The 17,779-nt window shown below is 43.2% G+C and overlaps 1 protein-coding gene across 49 annotated transcripts in view; it reads left to right on the forward strand.

The window, feature by feature from the left end:
* Nucleotides 1-9,415, forward strand: part of MLLT10 (MLLT10 histone lysine methyltransferase DOT1L cofactor) — a 213,522-nt gene extending 204,107 nt beyond the window's left edge. For 29 of the 49 annotated variants that reach the window (XM_027976601.3, XM_060397283.1, XM_060397288.1 and 26 more), the window contains 3 exons: nt 203-299; nt 5,756-5,974; nt 7,687-9,415. In XM_027976601.3, the coding sequence (XP_027832402.1) occupies nt 203-299; nt 5,756-5,974; nt 7,687-7,731 (361 nt within the window). In that variant the 3' untranslated portion in view covers nt 7,732-9,415. Of the gene's footprint in view, nt 1-202; nt 300-4,229 lie in introns of all 49 variants that reach the window. The other 20 variants (XM_027976602.3, XM_060397291.1, XM_060397305.1 and 17 more) reach the window with 2 other exon arrangements.
* The last annotated feature ends 8,364 nt before the right edge of the window (nt 9,416-17,779 follow it).

Here is a 17,779-nt window from a genome sequence, read left to right on the forward strand (position 1 = left end):
GACAATGTGAATTCTTGGTTATCTGTATATGTGCAGAGAGAGAGAAAGAAGAGATTTTTACATCGTTGTTTTTCAAAAAGTGTTATGGTGAAAAACTTGACTTGTTAAACTTATTAAACATCAAATTGAGAAGTTCTTTCATTTTACATTTAAAAAAAAAAGAGGTTTACAGTAGAAAGTAAGAATTTTCATCATTTTTCAGTGCCTCAGGACTAGGATTACTTTCTGACCAGCAAAGACAAATATTTCTTCATCAACAGCAATTCCAGCAGTTGTTAAATTCGCAACAGCTCACACCAGTAAGTTCTTCCTTTTGATAATATTTGATCTTTATTAGGAGCAAGTGATCAAAGTTATAATAAATATTCAGTGTGTAGGTATAGATCACCCACTTTGTGAAGTGACATGGTCTAGTCTATGATACCTGCAGTGATATTAATTATATGGATTCATCAACAGGTATTAGAACATTATTGTGCTGCTCTTGTAGGCTCTGGTGAACAAGACTTGTCTTTTCATGTAGCTTCATTCTGATAGGGGAGATAGACATTAGATGCATATTTTTTGATAGTGATGAGTACTAGAAAGAAAAACGAAGCAGGGTAAGGGAATAGAGGACAGTGGGGGGAGAGCCATGGTAGATAGGATGGTGCAGCCACTGAGCAGATGACTTTTGAGCACAGATGTGAATAAAAGGTGAAGGAGCATGACTTTCTGACACAGAGGTAGCAGAGAATGTGCACTCAGGGCTGAGGGGCTAGAGCACCTGTGCTGCATGACTGGGCTGGTGTGGAGGAGAGCAGGCAGATGTGGGCTGCAAGGTCGTGGGCTGCTTTGTTTGGCTGTCCATGGTATGGGGTTTAAATTTATCCTAAGTGTGATGGAAAGCCGTTGGTGATTTAAAAACAAAAAACAAAAACCTTTCTTTGTGGAAATAAACATTCAGGTTTACCAGTGGTAGAGAGTATGGTATACCAATTGCCTAGCTTTTATAATTATCCCCATTTAAAAGTCTTTTCATATATCCTCATTTTTTCCTTTCAGGATTTTAAAGAATTAAGTGTAGGGTTTTGAACACAATAGTGACATGACAGTAATTTACATTTTAAAACATGAGTTTAGCTGCTGAATGGAGAATAGTGTGTGTGTGTTGGGGGGAAGCAGGGCTCTGGGGGTGGTCCAGGTGCTGCTGATTTACGAGAGCAAGATTAACATGGTGAAACTGTCTAGAATTATGTATTTTGAAGATAGAGTCAACAAGACTGGTTTGTTGGACATTTACTTGGATGATGACTCTTACTGAGATTTGGAAGATTAGGAGGAACACCATGTTTTGGCAAGAGAACAGGAGTTCTGTTATGGACATGCTGATTTGAGGTGTCTGTTTAGATGTTCAGGTGACACAGATTAAGCAGTTAGATGAGTCTGGAGTCCAAGGAAAGGATGAGGTTGGAAATAGGAGCTTGGAGTCATTGCTGCATATGTGATGTTTAGATTCACATGACTTGCTGAGGACAGTAGGGAATGAAGACTGATGTCTTCAGAGGACTGGGCTCTGGGCATCCTGAAAGAGGAGAGTAATCCAGTCAAGGGTCTTGAGGAGAGAATGAGGGGAGAGTTAGAACAGAGTGATGGCCTAGAGTCCATGCAGAGAAGCTTTTCAAGACAGGGAGGACTCAGCTGAGTAAAATACTCTGTTGAGACAAGTAAGAACTGCCTGTTGAAACTAGGTGTCTAGAACTCTTTGAGAATGTGATTTTGGTGAGAAGTGAAAAGCTTCATTGAGTGGTTCAAAAGAAAACAGGAAACACAAATGGGGTACAGGCCACTTGAGATATTTTACTGTGAAGAGCAGAGAAGTGAAAGAGCAGTTAGCATTAGGAAGACGTCTACGGGCGTCTTTGTATTCATTTTGAAAATAACAGCATATGTGTATGTTTTTTTGATTGATTTATCTTTGGCAGCACTAGGTCTTCGTTGGCCTGTGTGGACTTTTTCTAGTTGTGTCGAACGAGGGATCCTCTAGTTGTGGTGCCCAAGCTTCTCAGTGCGGTGGCCTCTCTGTTGTAGAGCGCAGGCTCTAGGTGCAGAGGCTTCAGTACTTGCATGGGCTTAGTTGCCCTGTGGCATGTGATATCTTCCTGGACCAGAGCTGGAACTCATGTCTTCTACAGTGGCAGGCTGACTCATCACTGGACGGCCAGTGAAGCCCTCTGTGTATGTTGATGGGTAATTTTCTGGTGCAGAGAGGGGAGGGGTAAGGCCAGGGCAGCAGAGCGCTTCAGGAGGGAGCAGCTTCACCTGGTAAGAGGGAGGTGCAGAAGCTGTTAAGTGCAGATAGGAAGCTGAAGAAGCCCACTTCTGATGTTTTTCATTTTCAAATGAGAATTATAAGTAAAGTCATCAGCTGATGGAGATAGGGAAATTGTGTTCAGAGGAGAGAAAAGGAATGGAGCAGATATCTTGGAGGAGGGGTGAGAGAACTAAGGTACTTTATGTACCGGCTGTGTCTTGCACACCTCACTGAGTTAGACTAGGAGGACATTCCTTTAATTAACTCAAGGTTTCAGCCTTTGTAATTTCTTTCTAAAATAAAACCCACCGACTTTCTTGCTTTAGTCAAAAATATATTGAAAATGTCTATTTTACAATTCTGGATTGTTGTCACTGTTCTTAAAGTGGTATGAGGATAGATTACATATAAATTCTTAAATGCTTACACTAAAATGTGGTCTTGTTTTCTTATCTCTTGCCACATCTTATTATGAAGTACTGAAATTTCAATTTATTGGGGGTTCTTCCTATTAAGATTTTATTCTAATAGTCACATGTAGGTGTCTTGTTTCTGGAATGTGGTTGATTAAGAAATTTTTAGCACAAATCATTGCCCAGAGTCCATGAAGACTGAGTGGATTAGACTTGATATTTTCTTTCGCCAGCCAAGGCTGTGGGATGAGGTTTGTTCATTGATAAGCATTGAACTTCTTGTAGGCAGGAATGGTCCTGTGCGGCACCTCCCCTCTCCCACTTTAAGAACAAACTCTTGCTGGACCCTCCTCCAGGTACTGCCCGTGCTCAGCCCGGTCCATTCCCACCTGGCATCTCCCCTGGTAATGGCGACTGTTCCCCAAAACTCTTCTCTTCCCCTTGCTCCCAGGATCTTGGTTTTCTTCCTACCTAATTGGTTCTTCCTTTTTAGCTTCCTTTCCTGGGTGCACCTCTTTTTCTTAGTCCCTCTCAACTTCAGTGGATCCTAGAATTCAGGATCTCCTCCAGCCAAGTGGCTTTAAAGACGGTCTGTGCCAACACCGACTTCTCCAGACCAGGCCTTTCTTTGGAATCGGAAGCTCTCATATCCACTGCTTCCTTGGTGCTGCCTCTTGGCTCTCTTAACAGATGGTGCAGGCATACCATGGCCACACTGAACTGCTGGCCCACCACACGGTGCCCCCACCGCAGCTGATGCACCTCCGTCCTTCCAGCCGCTTCAGCCAAAAATCCCTGCCGTTTTTACTTCACCCCTCTCCTCTGACACCTCACATTGAATCCATCAAGAAATGCCAGGTCAAGTTGTGTCATTCCTCTGCTTTGTCTGCCTTCCGACAGAACTCTGAGAAAGAAGAGCCAGTGTTCTCGGCCACACTGCAGGCCCTCGTCCTTCTCTAGCCTCCATCCTGCTCACTCCACTCCAGCCCCGGTCTCCTCACTTGTCCTGGGTCATGCTAGCTACACCCACAGGGCCCCTCAGCACTGGCTAGCATTCTCTGTGCCTAGAACCGTCTGCCCTCCTCCTTACCCCACCCAGTCCACATAGAGAATTCCCTCATCTCCTTGCACCTGTAACCAAGTGAGGGCCCCCTGAAACCGCCACACACCCCCATTCCCCCCAGTAGTCTCTCTCACACTACTGTTTTGCTTGACAGGAATCACATCCTAACACTTCTCCCTAGAACAGTGCCTGACAAATCACAGTAAGCATTCAGGAATGCTGGAAGGCATGGTATGATAACCACATCAGGAGAACACTCTTTCTGTTGGCATGAATGAGAACTTTAAAAGTTAAGAAGTTGGTGCAACAGTAATTGCGGTTTTGTTGAACTTTACTGTTTGATATTGGAATACATTCTTAAATGTGGTTATGTTCTACATCATTTTAATGAGTATTTCTCGCTTTATGGTTTTTTTTGCTAATGACTTATTACTTGCTGTTTATTTTATATTTATTTTAGACTATGGAAATGATGTTAGACAAAAAGCAAATTCAAGCAGTTTTCTTATTCAAGTTCAGAATGGGTCGTAAAGCAGTGGAAACAACTCGCAATGTCAACAACGCATTTGGCCCAGGAACTGCTAACAGATGTACAGTGCAGTGGTGGTTCGAGAAGTCTCTCAAAGGAGATGAGAGCCTTGAAGATGAGGAACATAGCAGTCAGCCATCAAAAGTTGACAATGACCAGTTGAGAGCCAACATCGAGGCTGATCCTCTTAAAACTAAACGAGAATTTGCCGAAGAACTCAATGTCAGCCATTCTATGGTTGTTCAGCATTTGAAGCAAATTGGAAAGGTGAAAAAACTCCATAAGTGGGTGCCTCATGAGCTGACTGAAAATCTAAAAGATTGTTGTTTTGAAGTATCATCTTCTCTTATTCTATGCAACAGCAACAAACCATTTCTTGATCTGATTGTGATGTGCAGTGAAAAGTGGATTGTATATGACAATCGGCAATGACCAGACCAGCTCAGAGGTTGGACAAAGAAGAAGTTCCAAAGCACTTCCCAAAGCCAGACTTGCACCAAAAGTCATGGTCACTGTTTGGTGGTCTGCTGCTGGTCTGATCCACTACAGCTTTCTGAATCCCAGTGATATCATTACATCTGAGAAGTATGCTCAGCAAATCGATGAGATGCACCGAAAACTGTAACACCTGCAGCTGGCAATGGTCAACAGAAGGGGCCCGGTTCTTCACGACAGCGCCCAACGGCGCATCACACAACCAGTGCTTCAGAAGTTGAACAAATTGGGCTACGAAGTTTTGCCTCATCCACCGTATTCACCTGACCTTTTGCCAACCAACTACTGCTTCTTTAAGCATCTTGATGACTTCTTGCAAGGAAATGCTTCCATGACCATCAGGAGGCAGAGACTGCTTTCCAAGAGTTCATCGAATCCCAAAGAATGGATTTTTATGCTATAGGAATAAGCACGTTTATTTCTTGTTGACAAAAATGTGTTAATTGTAATGGTTCCTATTTTGATTAATAAAGATGTATTTGAGCCTAGTTATAATTATTTAAAATATGTGATCTGAAACTGCAATTACATTTGCACCCACCTCTTAAAATAACTTTTAAAGTTCTCAGAATAAGAACATAATAAAATAACTCTTTAAGTTCCCAGAATTATAGGATGGATTTCCCCATGCAATGATTTCTAAAGCCAAACACAGATCACCGTGGCTTCTCTAAGTTGCCATTTTCCTTGATTCTCGTGTACAGTCTCATTTGAATAGGGGTTCTTTTGCTTGTTCCATTTTGAAAATAAAACCATTCCCTGATACTGACATTTACAGTAAATGGTTATTGTCTAGTGCAGTGTGTTTTTCCAGGTGGGACTCCTGTTGTGTTTCTTAGTAGTATGACTTTGACATCACTTCAGTACCTAGTATCAAAATAAAGAAGAAAAGAGACAAGGCAGGCTGTCCTGCTGGCGTGTCTGGGCTGGGAACTCACCCCTCCCGCGTGTTCTTGCTTAAGGAGCAGCACCAGGCACTTCTGTACCAGCTGGTGCAGCAGCACCACCAGCAGCAGCAGCAGCAGCACCACCAGCCTGACCTCCAGCAGCTGCAGATCCCGGGGCCCACGCAGATACCCATCAACAACCTGCTTGCAGGCACGCAGGCGCCTCCACTTCACCCAGCCACCACCAACCCGTTCCTCACCATCCATGGTGAGAATGCAAGCCAGAAGGTAACAGTAAGTATCTGTTTTGTTACAGCTAGTGAAATCACAGAGCCAATTTTAGTGATTAGAGATGACTGTCTCTCCGGCCCTCCCCTTCTTCCCTTCCTCCCTCTTTCCTTCTCTCTCTTTTAAAATATATTATCCCCCAGATAATTTCTTCTTAAAACCAGTTGTTTCAGCAGCTGGATATTGTAAACACGAAGGACCTACACCAATTTATATATCCCCTAAGTATATCAGTTTGAATTTGCATATAAGGTTGGAAGGCTGTTTTATAATTAACCAGTTTTTCAAAATGAAAATATTTTGGTATAGTAAGTGATATGGGACAGTCCAATCAAAAGATAAGTAGTTGGTATTTTGAGAATCTTTTAAGTGATTTAACTACAGAAATAGTCTAGATAATTTAGGATTATTTTTATTGTTTTGCTCAGATGTGCTAAAACTGAATTATACTTACAGTAAAATTAATATATAAATTTTAGGGCAATCTAGTTATTCTACTGGATAGAAAGTAAATCATAATCACAATTGTAATGAAATTTAAATTCTTAATCTTATGTAAATGATAGCAAAACAAGGGGTGCAGGAACAGTATCCTTATGCATACAGTGCACACATTTTAAGGCTGTTTCTTTCTATTAATTCTCCCCTGCAATCAGGTCTACTTTACTGGAGTGTAAATGTTTCCCCTAAATTCCAGTTGAGGGCAGAACCCTGTTAGAGGAAGGATATTGGGATATAGAATGGAGACTGGACACCAGGAAAAGGAAGAAGGGAAAGAATGAGGTGGGAGACTTGGCAAAAACGGTGTTCAAAGTCACAATGTTTGCTCTTTCCCATTACTCTGAAACCTTGCTCTTTACTGTGCTTTTAGTTTTCAGAAGCTTTAGTTTGTATTTAGTAACAAGAATTACTTCAAAATAAAGTATACTGGTTTTCATTACCTCGTCAATGCTTTTTGTTTACCCTACTGTTCTCTGACTTCCTGATTGTGAATACTGTCATTATCATTATCAGAAACCTAGTTTTGCAGACATGGAAATTTCATTCATTCTGTACTGATTTAGATTTTTTTTTTAACCATTTTTTGCTCTAAAGTTTTTTCTTGTGTTAAAAACAAAAAAGTTATACAATATGAAATGTATTTTAATGGAAAATCATGATAGTAAACACTATCAGTATTAATTACCTAATGTAGAAAAGCAAGTCTGGGAAGTAATATGAGTATCCCGCTATGTGATAGGCATCTTTATTAGAGACAGTGGTATATATGGTTCCAGTCTTTAAACTATTAAAAACCCTGTTTTTTAAAATAGGGAGATTGAAAGAGGTTAAAGTTCAAAGGACAGATAGCATGTATGTGGTATCAGAACCCATGACTTCCTTATTTGTTCATTTTCCACACGACTATATTACTACTCCCGTGGAAAAGTCCGTTTTGGAGGGATGATTTCTACTTTTCATTCCTTATTAGTCCTGCCTCAGAGGAGTACTTCTGTCTTTGTGTACTGCTGAATTTAATATAAAGCAGCTGAATGTTTACCAGTATTTTCATGTCTTTACATTATGCTGAAAAGTAGCCATGCTGACTTGTAGAAAAAAGGAATAACCATATATACTACCTTTTATCTCAGTTATAATTTCAGTTGAGTGGATTGTTTCAAGTGTGGGCCAAAAACGTCTTTAGCTAATGCACTTGATTTTGTTTGTTTTAACCGCAGAGACTTAGCGATAAAAGTGGGCCTGTTGCTCAAGAGAAAAGTTGACACTTGAGAAAAAACCGTCTAGAAATGGCCTATCCTGCTGTCCTGGCACTTCATCTGGCTGCTGTTGCAGTCCTTTTACTACGCCTATGAAGAAATGCAACAAAAAACCAGCTGCACGACAAGGGGTTAATTGCCACAAGAGCATTCTTGTAAGGCTTTGGTTGATGTTGCTTTGTTGCACTGAAATGAAATTCCCATATCCCCTACCCCTCTCCCAGATTTTTTTGAACTTGGAAAGAAAATTTAATGGCTAACTTTGGTCAGTGAAATAATTTACATGGCAATGATTTTATCAACCTAAGAGAAATTTAATATAGTTGGTGCACAACTAATTTTGATTTTAAATTGCAGAGATGACTAGCAAAACTAAAGACTCATTCCATTTATAAACCATTTGATTTTATTGTACCAGTTGGAACATGAAATATGATCTTTTGTTTGAGTTACAGTACATTTGCTCTGTGAGTCAAACCTTAAAACAAATTTCAAGGAACTGTTAAATTTCTTCTTCTAGAGTTTGATTGGTTAAATATTACAAATAAATAGGTCATCCACTGGGGCTTGGCAATCTTTGTTATAAAAATTTCCTTTCTAATGGGATTTGGCCAATTTTGGTAATCAAGTTAGCATGGTAAATGTCTGCTTCTGCTAAAGGTAATTTTTTTTTGCTAAATGCTTTTTCTTTAGTGTTAAGACCTACTCATATTTTGAAGAAATCTCAAGTTAAGTGAGCTCTAAGGCTGCTGGGGAAACCAGCTCAATTCAAAATGAAAGAGGGGCCACTCTGGAAACTGCTGGTAGGGTTTGGCTTGAATCAAGTGCCTGTTAGTACCTGCCTTGTGCTGAAGTGGCTCTGGTCAGCTGAGTAGCAACAGCAGCCTTCCCCATGGTTCTGCCTTTATTGAGAACTTTCTATGCCACTGTAGATAGCTCAGGCGAAGCTACTACCTGGGTATTTATCCACTAATGAGTCACAAGAAAAATGTGTGGATTTGGTAAGAATTTTCTTTTTTTCTTTAGACAACTACTTCTTGTTAACAGTGATTTCAAACAAACAAAACAAGACACAAACAAACCCCACCACAGCAGTTCCTGAAACAGGTGAAATCTATGTTACACCCCTTCCACGTTGGGTAGCCCCACTCCTGGGGTAACAGTGTAGCAGAATATAAATTAAACAATTGGGGATGTAATCATTGAACTGCTCTTGAATGTGTGAATTATTAGTGGAAAAAAGACCCAGATGTAATTAGACCTCCACTGTGTACTTAGCTGGAAGAACATGTTAATTCTGCAATATGTCTCTTGGTTAAACATTGCACAGTTCTTACCTCATTTCTGTAAATAAGGTTTTGTGAATCTGTTTTGTATTGTGAAAAATTCATAAGATAACATTGATATTTTGATTTGTAATATTTCTAATTGGTAGATTTAATTGAAAAGTAAAATTAATTTATTTTTATATGTTCAGGGGAATTTTAAAGAAAGTCAAATCTTTTGTAGATAATTAAAAAAAAATCGGTGTGGTTTATTTTACTTATTTAACCCACTGGTTGTTATTCTGTAACAATTTGTATAAATGGTAAATTTTGAATGTGTTGTTATTTTACTTAGATGTAAAATTCCACATGTATTAAAGAAAATGTACAAAGTTTTTGTTAATAAAATTTAATAATGTTTATAACTCTGCCATTTTCCCCCATTTTATTAAGATATAATTGACATCAGCATGGTATAAGTTTATATACACCATAAAAATTTGACTTACGTATATTGTGAAATAATTGCCGTAGTAAGTGTAGTTAAACATCCATCTCATACAGATACCAAAAAAAGAGAACAGCAAAGACAGTTTTTTTCCTTGTGATGAGAACTCTTAGAATTCACTCTCTTTAACCACTTCTCTATATATCATGTTAACTACAGTCATCATGTTGTACATTACAGCCCTAATACTTATTTATCTTATAACTGGAAATTTGAACTTTTTGACCACTTTTGTCCAATTCCGTCTCCCTCACTCCACCTCTTTTCTGTGAGTTAGATTTTGTTCTTTTAGTAAGATTCCACATATGAGATCGTACAGTATTTTGTCTTTGTTTGACTAAATTCACTTAGCAAAATGTCTTCAAGGTCCATCCATGTTGCCATGATAGCAGGGTTTACTTCCTTTTTTATGGCTGAATAATATTCCATTGTGTGCGCGCGGCACACACACACACGTACATAACACAGCAACTTCATCCATTAATGGGCATTTAGATTATTTCCATGTCTTGGCTAATATGAATATGCTGCTATGAACATATAAGGGTATAGATATCTCTTCAACATAAGTGTTTTTGTTTCCTTTGGATGTGTTCCCAGAAGTGAGATTGCTGGATCAGATGGTAGCTTGATAATAGCCATCTAACAGGCATGAGGCGATAACTCATTGTGGTTTTGATTTGCATATCCCTAATGATTTAGTGATGTTGAGGAACTTTTCAAATGACTTTTTATGTATCTGTTGGCCATTTGTAGGTCTTTGGAAAAATGTCTGTTGCAGTTCTTTGCCCATTTTAAAACTGGATTTTTCCCCCCTATGAAGTTGTATGAGTTCTTTGTATATTTATTAATCCCTTATCAGATGCATGATTTACAGATATTTTTTCCCATTCTGTAGGTTGTCTTTTCAGTTTGTTGTTATATCTTCTTGATGGATTGACCCCTTTTTCATTATATGCTGACCTTCTTTGTCTCTTTTTAGTTTAAAATCTGTTCTGTCTGATATATAAGTATAGCAACCTCTCCTTGCTTCTTTTTGGTTACTTCTGCTTGAGATGTCTTTTTCCATCCCTTCACTCTCAGTTAAATATCTCAAAGACTAAAGCAAGTCTCTTGTAGGCAGCAGCATATTGTTGTATCATTTTTAAAAAAATCCATTCAGCCATTCTTTTGTTTTTATTGGAGAATTTAGTCTATTTTTGTTTACAGTAGTTATTGGTAGATATGGACTTAGACTATGGCCACTTTGTTGATTGTTTTCTGGCTGTTTTGTAGACCCTTTGTTCCTTTTTCTTTTTCCTGCTGTCTTGTTCTGTGTTTTGAGGTCTTTGGGGATCAATACGCTTTGACTTCTCCATCATTTTCTTTTTGGTGTAATTACTACAGATTTTTCTCATGTGGTTACATGAGAATTATAACACACCCTATTTTAAACTGATAACTAAACTTACACAGCTTAAGTCCTCAGCTTCACCCTTTTACTTCTCCTCCCTTCACATTTTACTGATGTTACAGTTTACATTTTTCATATTGTGTATCCAATAACAGATTTTTGTAGTTATGGTTCTTTTTACTGTTTGTTTTTTAACTTTGAGTTGTTAAGTGAATTATGTGCCACCATACTGTATTACAGAATCTACTTTTGAATATATGTTTACAAATACCAGTGAATTTCATGTTACCTTCTTTTATTTTTACAATGTTAGTTAGCATCCTTTTACTTCCACTCAACTCCCTTTAGCTTTTCTTGTAAAGCATGTCTCCTGGTGATGGACTCCCTCAACTTGTGCTTGTTCAGGAAAATGTTTATCCGTCCTTCATTTCTGAAGGACACTTTGGCTGGATACAGACTTCTTGGTTGACAGTTTTTTACTTTCAGTATTTGGAATGTATCACCCATCTTTCCTGGCCTGAAGGTTTTTTTGGGAAATCTGCTGATAGTCTTAAAAATGAGATTTCCCTTGTATGTAACTTCTCTCTTGTCTTTTCCAAAATTATTTGTCTTTGACTTGTGATATTTATAATGTGTCTCAGTGTAGCCCTGTTTAGGTTCAACCTGTTTGGGGTCTTTTGGACCTCGTGGATCTGTTCACACCTCTCCCCAGGTTTGGGGGTTTTTAGCATTTGAATATTTAGCATATTTGAATATGCTTCCTGTCTCTTTTCCTTTCTCCTGAAATTTCCATAATGCAGATGTGGGTTCTTTGATTGTGTCCCACAAGGCTTTCTTTACAGTTTTTCACTTTTTCCCTTGTGTTCCTCTGACTGGGTTATTTCAAATATCCTGTCTTCTAGGTCAGGATGATTCTTTCTCCTGCATCTTCATCTTTTTAAACCTGTTGAATCCTTCAATTGTATTTTTCAGCTTTAGGATTTTTGTTTTTAATGGTTTCTATTTCTTTGTTGAACTTCTCATTTTGTTCACGAATTGTTTTCCTAATTTTGTTTATAGTTTTGTGTTCTTGTAGTTCCCTTAAGGGGATTATTCTGAATTCTTTGACAGTTCATAGATCTCCATTACTTTAGTGTCAGTTATTAGTTTACTTTGGTGACATCATGTTTATGTGAATTTTTGTGAGTAAATGGGCTTGTCTTCCAGGTTTTACAGGTTTGTTTTGGGAGAGACAGCTTTTCACCAGTCAGCTCTGTTGAGGTTTCTGGATGTGTCTGCTGGTAATGCTTGTGGGCAGGTGGGGCCTGCTATATTAGTGTCTGTTTTGGGGCAACACCACCCCTGCCCAGAGCCCTGAAAGGTGGGAGGGCAGGGGTGGTGTTGCTGCTGAGAAGTCTCGGATAGGAATTCTGGCTTGTTTCCTTGCCCTAGTAAGGCTGTAGGATGGGCTTTGCTGTTGCCTAGGACCTCTGGTCAGGTTTATCCGGCTATTGAGCCTGGGTACTATACACAGTAGTAAGCAGAACTCCGAGTTACCTTCCCTCTTTGGCGGGCACCATTGTTTAGGCCTCCTAATTAGGCCAGACGGCACTGAACTCCCAGGGAAGACAGAGAAGCACGGGCCGTGCACTAAGTGCCACTGTAAGCATGGCTCTGGGGTGGGCCGCCTACATCCCAGGATGGGATGTGCTCCTGTTAGGCTCCCTGGGTAAGCGCTTGTTTTTAGCAGTGGGTGGGGATACAAATTGGTTCCCCTGCCCAGGCAGAGTGGAAGAACTAGCTCCAAGACGGTAAGGCTCTTGCGTTCTTGACTTAAGCCCACCTGTGTCTCAAGTTCTCTGGCTGAATAGGGCCACTGGATGTGTTCAGCAGAACTCGGCTTGCCCAACTAGGCTCCAGGGTTGCTGGGCTGTGCCAGCTTTCCTGCGTTCTCTTCACGCTCTCTGGGCAGGTGGGCCGGGGAGCCGCTCTCAGCAGTGGGCGGGGGGTGAGTGAGGGTCCGCTCCGCTGGCTTCCCAGCATTCTCTCTGGTGGGCGGGGCTCTGAGTGAGCTCGGGCCTGAGCGGCGGGAAACTGACTCCAGTCCCGGCGTCCGGCTCCCGGCCCTGCTTCACTCGCCGCCGCAGGGGAGTGGAGCTGCCGAGAGCCACTGCTCCCTGGACTCTGCAGGTAGGAGCTCAGTTGGCCAAGGCTGGTTGTTAGCCCCGGTGCCGTCTCCACCACAGCGGACGAGGCGTTGAGGCCCTCAGATTCCCCTGCTCCTGAGGAGGTGGAGCTGGAGTAGACGTTCCTGTGAAGCATCCCATGGTGCCGGGGTGGAGGCTAGGTATCCACCTAGGCTCCCTCGGAGGCGCAGGGTGCCTCTGGGTGGCGCTGTGCTGGCCCTGAGGCAGTGGCCGCACTTTCATTACTCGTGATAATTAAGGCGGGTGGTGTGGACGGAGCTTCAGCCTCAACCCCTTCCCGCCAGGTCTAGGGTTTTTTAGGGGTGTCTTGTGAGGACAGTGAGGTCAGAAGGCCTTGTGTCACCTGCTTGGTGACGTCTGTCTTGTGTGGAGAAGATGAGCTCCTGACGCCCTGGTGCCCTTGGAGTGGGTTGGTTCCAGGAGCCTCTGGGTGCTTCGTGCTTTGGTGTCGGTGCGGTTGCATCTTGGGGTTATTGAATCTCGGGAGTAGACTCCATGCAGCGTGGAGGGCAAACCACCCTGCGGCCCGCGGGTTAGGTGACACAGAGTGTCCCGCAAACCACCGGTGCAGAGAGGAGGGAATGACCACAGTGGAAAAGACAGGAAAAGAAGGCACATCAGTAAAGCTGTATTCGTACTTGGTAAAAAGTGAGGTGTGTTTTTTTTTTTTTTTTTTTTTTTTACACAGTTAGCTTTAACCAGAGGCATTTAAGTTAAAGAGAAACTCGTGGTTGCGGGCTCTCAGTGAGCATCAGAATCACCTGTGGTCCTTGCAGAGTCCTTTATCTCAGACTTACAGAACCACAGTATACTGATCTGTGTAGAGTATGCTGGTCTGTGTAACTGGGTCCTGGTTGTTAAGTGTTGAATGAGTAAGGAAAACCGGGTTAGGCTTTTCACTTTATTAAGGAGCACATTTTAGGTTTCTGGTACACAACTGGAAAATAATTACCAGATTCTGGAAAGTCTTGTCCCTCCCAAGACTGAAGACAGGAGCTCATTGGCAGCCTCCTCGGTTTTCACTCTGAGTCATTGACTCCAAACAAAACATCACTGGCCACCTTTTCATTTCTTGTATAAGAAATGAAATATATATTTCATTTATACACTTACACTTGCATTTATATACTTATATATACGTGTAGTCACTTGTCTCGGCTGTTTGTTTGTCTTCGTGTGGTTCTTCACGCTTTAGTCGCTTTTCTAGCTTACCTGAGGTTCTGGGTAGCCTAATTCAACCCCTGCAAATGGCATGCACCTGGGCTGCGCTCCCTGCTTCCCTGTTGTTGAGTTTCATTCTGAGAAGTTTCTGAGCACCTGCTGCTTATCGCCCACCACAGACGCTTGGGAAAGGGTGCTCTGCGTGGACGTGGGGTTCTGTGGGCTGGTTCCCAGCGAGACTTCTGTGCAGGTGTGCTCGCTCATGAGGTCAGGAGCAGGCATTGGACATGAGTGCCCAGAAAACAAGTCTCCATGCTGTTTTCTTCAGCTCTCATCAGCCGATCAGAAGACGAGATAACCACTGACTCAGGAGCCCTTGGCATTGTAGGCACAAGTGCCTTACAACTAAATGGAACTCTGCTTTTAAAAGTAGGGGATGGACTTGTGTTTCGAATGTGAACACTCTTCAATGAGACAAATACCATTAACCTTAAATTTACTCAGTGAAAATGAAATATACATTGATCATGCCAAGTTTTGCTATACATTAAAGTAGGCTTTTCCAAATGAAATAGTTGTGAACTTTTGCAAACATTGGGAAACCACTAGATTTTTCAAGTAATTTTACCTTGTTAGGAATTCATGCCAGCTGTTCCTCCACTTACAGTCCCATCCCTCACCTTATTAGTGGCATCAAAGGAAATGTCTCTTTCTTACTGATAAGTGAATGTTGACAATCCTGTAAGTTCAGTAAGGACTTCTGTGAGCTGTCTTTGGTCACAGTTCAGGCTTGGCAAGTTTGTGCTTGGAGACAGCCTCCGTGGTGCCGGGACAGCCTCACGGCTGTGGCCCCTCTCTGGCCCCAGACCCCTGGCTGCTTTGGGCCTGGTGCCCCACAAGGACGCAGAACTGGGGAAGAGACAAACTGCCAGTGTTCCCCAGCGTGTACATCCACCTCCGGGTGCTGGTAAGTAACACTGTTAGGTGTTAGGGTTAATACATTTTTTAAGTGACAAGTTATCATGACCGCTTTTCAAACAATTGCAAGACTTGGCTCTGCATCAATTCCCAGGCAGCAGCTGGGACATCTCCCACTCGCCCTTCCCGCCCCCCACCCCCAGACCCCTGAGTGCAGGGCCTTGGAACTTGTCACTCTCTCCTTACCAACCTGACGGCACCAAAAAATTGGCATAATGTTACCGACCAGAGTTCTTGGCTTCCTTAATCATTAGAAATTGATCAGAGGCCAGATAGGAAATACAGGTGAGGCTTTACTGGGGCCCCTCTGTAGCTGGGGGGGTCGGGGAGGGACAAACAACAGGTTCCCTTGCTCCCTCACTGAGGCGGGGTGAGCTTGTTTCTTACATGGGGTGAGAGTAGGGGTGATTTACATGGTTTGCCAACCGCTTAAATTGTGGTGTGTGCAGGGGGCATGCATAATACTCTTCTTTTGCTTCAGGAACCCTGTTTTTGTTCCTGTTTCTTCAAAAGTGGCAGTTGGGTTTTTTGATCTCTTTGTATCTTTGGGGTCCAGAATTTGTCCTAACTGCTCATGCACACACTCATTTTTAGTCCCATATAGTTTCTTTATATTTTGTTGCTGGAGGAGAGGTGTGTCCAGGTGGAAACACTGCAGCAAAGGGTCCCAGGCCTGTCTCCATGGGACCGCAAACTTTTGAAGGTTCCGATGAAATCAGGTGGAGGGTGGGGAAGAAAGGCATGTTTGGGTCCCTTGGGGGGGAGGGGTGAGCCCTGAGTAGAATGGGAAAGAAACAGCAGGGTGTTTCCACCAAGCAGAGGCTTTTCGAGGCAAGGAATGAACAGACTCCATCGCCGGTTCCAGACTGAAGATGCCTTGTCTTGGTTCTGTTGGAGGACTTCTAACCTCTGATTTCCAGGGAGGGGACCGAGAGGGGCAGAGAGGACGGTGCTTGGGGAGTCGGCGCACAGGAAGGCTGTGCCCGTCGGGCCAGTGCAGACGGTGTGGGTGACGGCTGCGAGGAGGGGGCGCTGGAGGCAGGCCTTTGGGGGCCACGAGATTCAAAAGGCAGGAGGGAGATGAAGCCCCTGCACAGGATCTGAGGAGGACCCTGAAAGGCTGCCTGTTTTCTTGAATTTACACTCATTTCATTCTGTAAAAACTTGAAGCTGCAGAAAATTGAAAGGTGACACTGCTGGTCATCAGGACTGAAGACCCAGCTTGAAATCAGCCCCCTGGTGAAAACGCCTCCTGGATCCAGTGGTTAGCAAAGATGTGTGGTGACGTGACCTGAAGAAGTTTGGGTGGTGTGAGGGACAGCTGACAGGACGGGTCACGTGGCCAGGCAGCCAGAGGCCCGAGGCACAAGAAGGCACCTTGCGGTTGCCGGCCGTGAACACGTTCCGGCTGTGCCAGTCTTTCTGAAGTTTAAAACAAGACATTCACTTTTTTGCTGATGGAATTAATTTGGTTTTCCTCAAATTGTGATTGATGCATCTGCTGTTTCTCACTTGGCTCACTGAACAAGCAGACGGATTAATTAGGAGATTTTACATTTTTGGCACCGCCACTGCTCTGCCACAGTGATCTTGCTAGTTCTCCCAAAGCAAGTACGGACAGGTGTTTCCACAGCTGAGCGTGTGTGTGTGTGTGTGTGTGTGTTGTTGGTCTGTGAAAAACTGAGGTGCACGGTGTCTTTGCAAATTCTTGGTGGGGTGTGGCCACCCTTGAAGGTGGAGTGGGGCTCGGCCCTAGGTGCTCCCGGAGCTCCGGGAGCAACCTGATGCGCCCTCCGGCTGCTTCCCCTCCCGCGGGCCCTCTGCCCCTTCCCCCCCAGTTCTCCTCCTTTCCTGGCTCTGGGGGAAGCCGCGCAGCTGCCCAGACTGGCGAAGGGCTGGTCCCTGTCATGGGCCTTGCTGCTGTTCCAGGAACTGGCCTCTTCCAGCTGCGGATCAGGTGGCCTTGTTCACCGCAGTGTGAACCTTTGACACTTTGACTGCAGGCCTCAGTGCTCAGTCTTGGGTTTTACTGGGGACCGAGAGCAGCTCCACAGCCAGGCCCGTGACCTCATAAACACTGGCCCTCCCTCCTGCAGCGCTCTCAGCTTTGTGCTTCTCGAGTTCTTGGAAGTTCGTTCTTCTGATTTATGACCCATGTTTAACTCCTCCCTCAGAATGGTCCTCCATCTCTGCACCTCTGGTTCTGGTTTGTTGTCAGTGTCCAAGCTGAGACCGGGAAGGAGGTGTTGGGCGGCCCCTACTCGCCCCAGGCTCTGCTCCTGGAGGAAGTGGCCCTGTCAGCCCTCTCTCCCCCACCCTTGCTGCTTAGCCCACTGCAGACAGTGGATTTCTCTGCTCCAGGCACTGGTGCTGAGCGGGGGTGGTGGTTTGGAGCTGACTGGTCCCAGGATTGAAGCATGTTTGGGTTCATTAGCACAATGAGATCCTGTCCCACCCCAGGCCAGAACCCTCCTCTCTCCTGTACGGAAAGAGCCTCGGGCAAGAGTCCATGTCCAGTGCTCCTATTCCAGTGTTAACATAATAGGATAGATCTCAGTGTAGC

The sequence above is a fragment of the Ovis aries genome, chromosome 13, assembly GCF_016772045.2.
Source record: "Ovis aries strain OAR_USU_Benz2616 breed Rambouillet chromosome 13, ARS-UI_Ramb_v3.0, whole genome shotgun sequence".
NCBI lineage: Eukaryota > Metazoa > Chordata > Mammalia > Artiodactyla > Bovidae > Ovis > Ovis aries.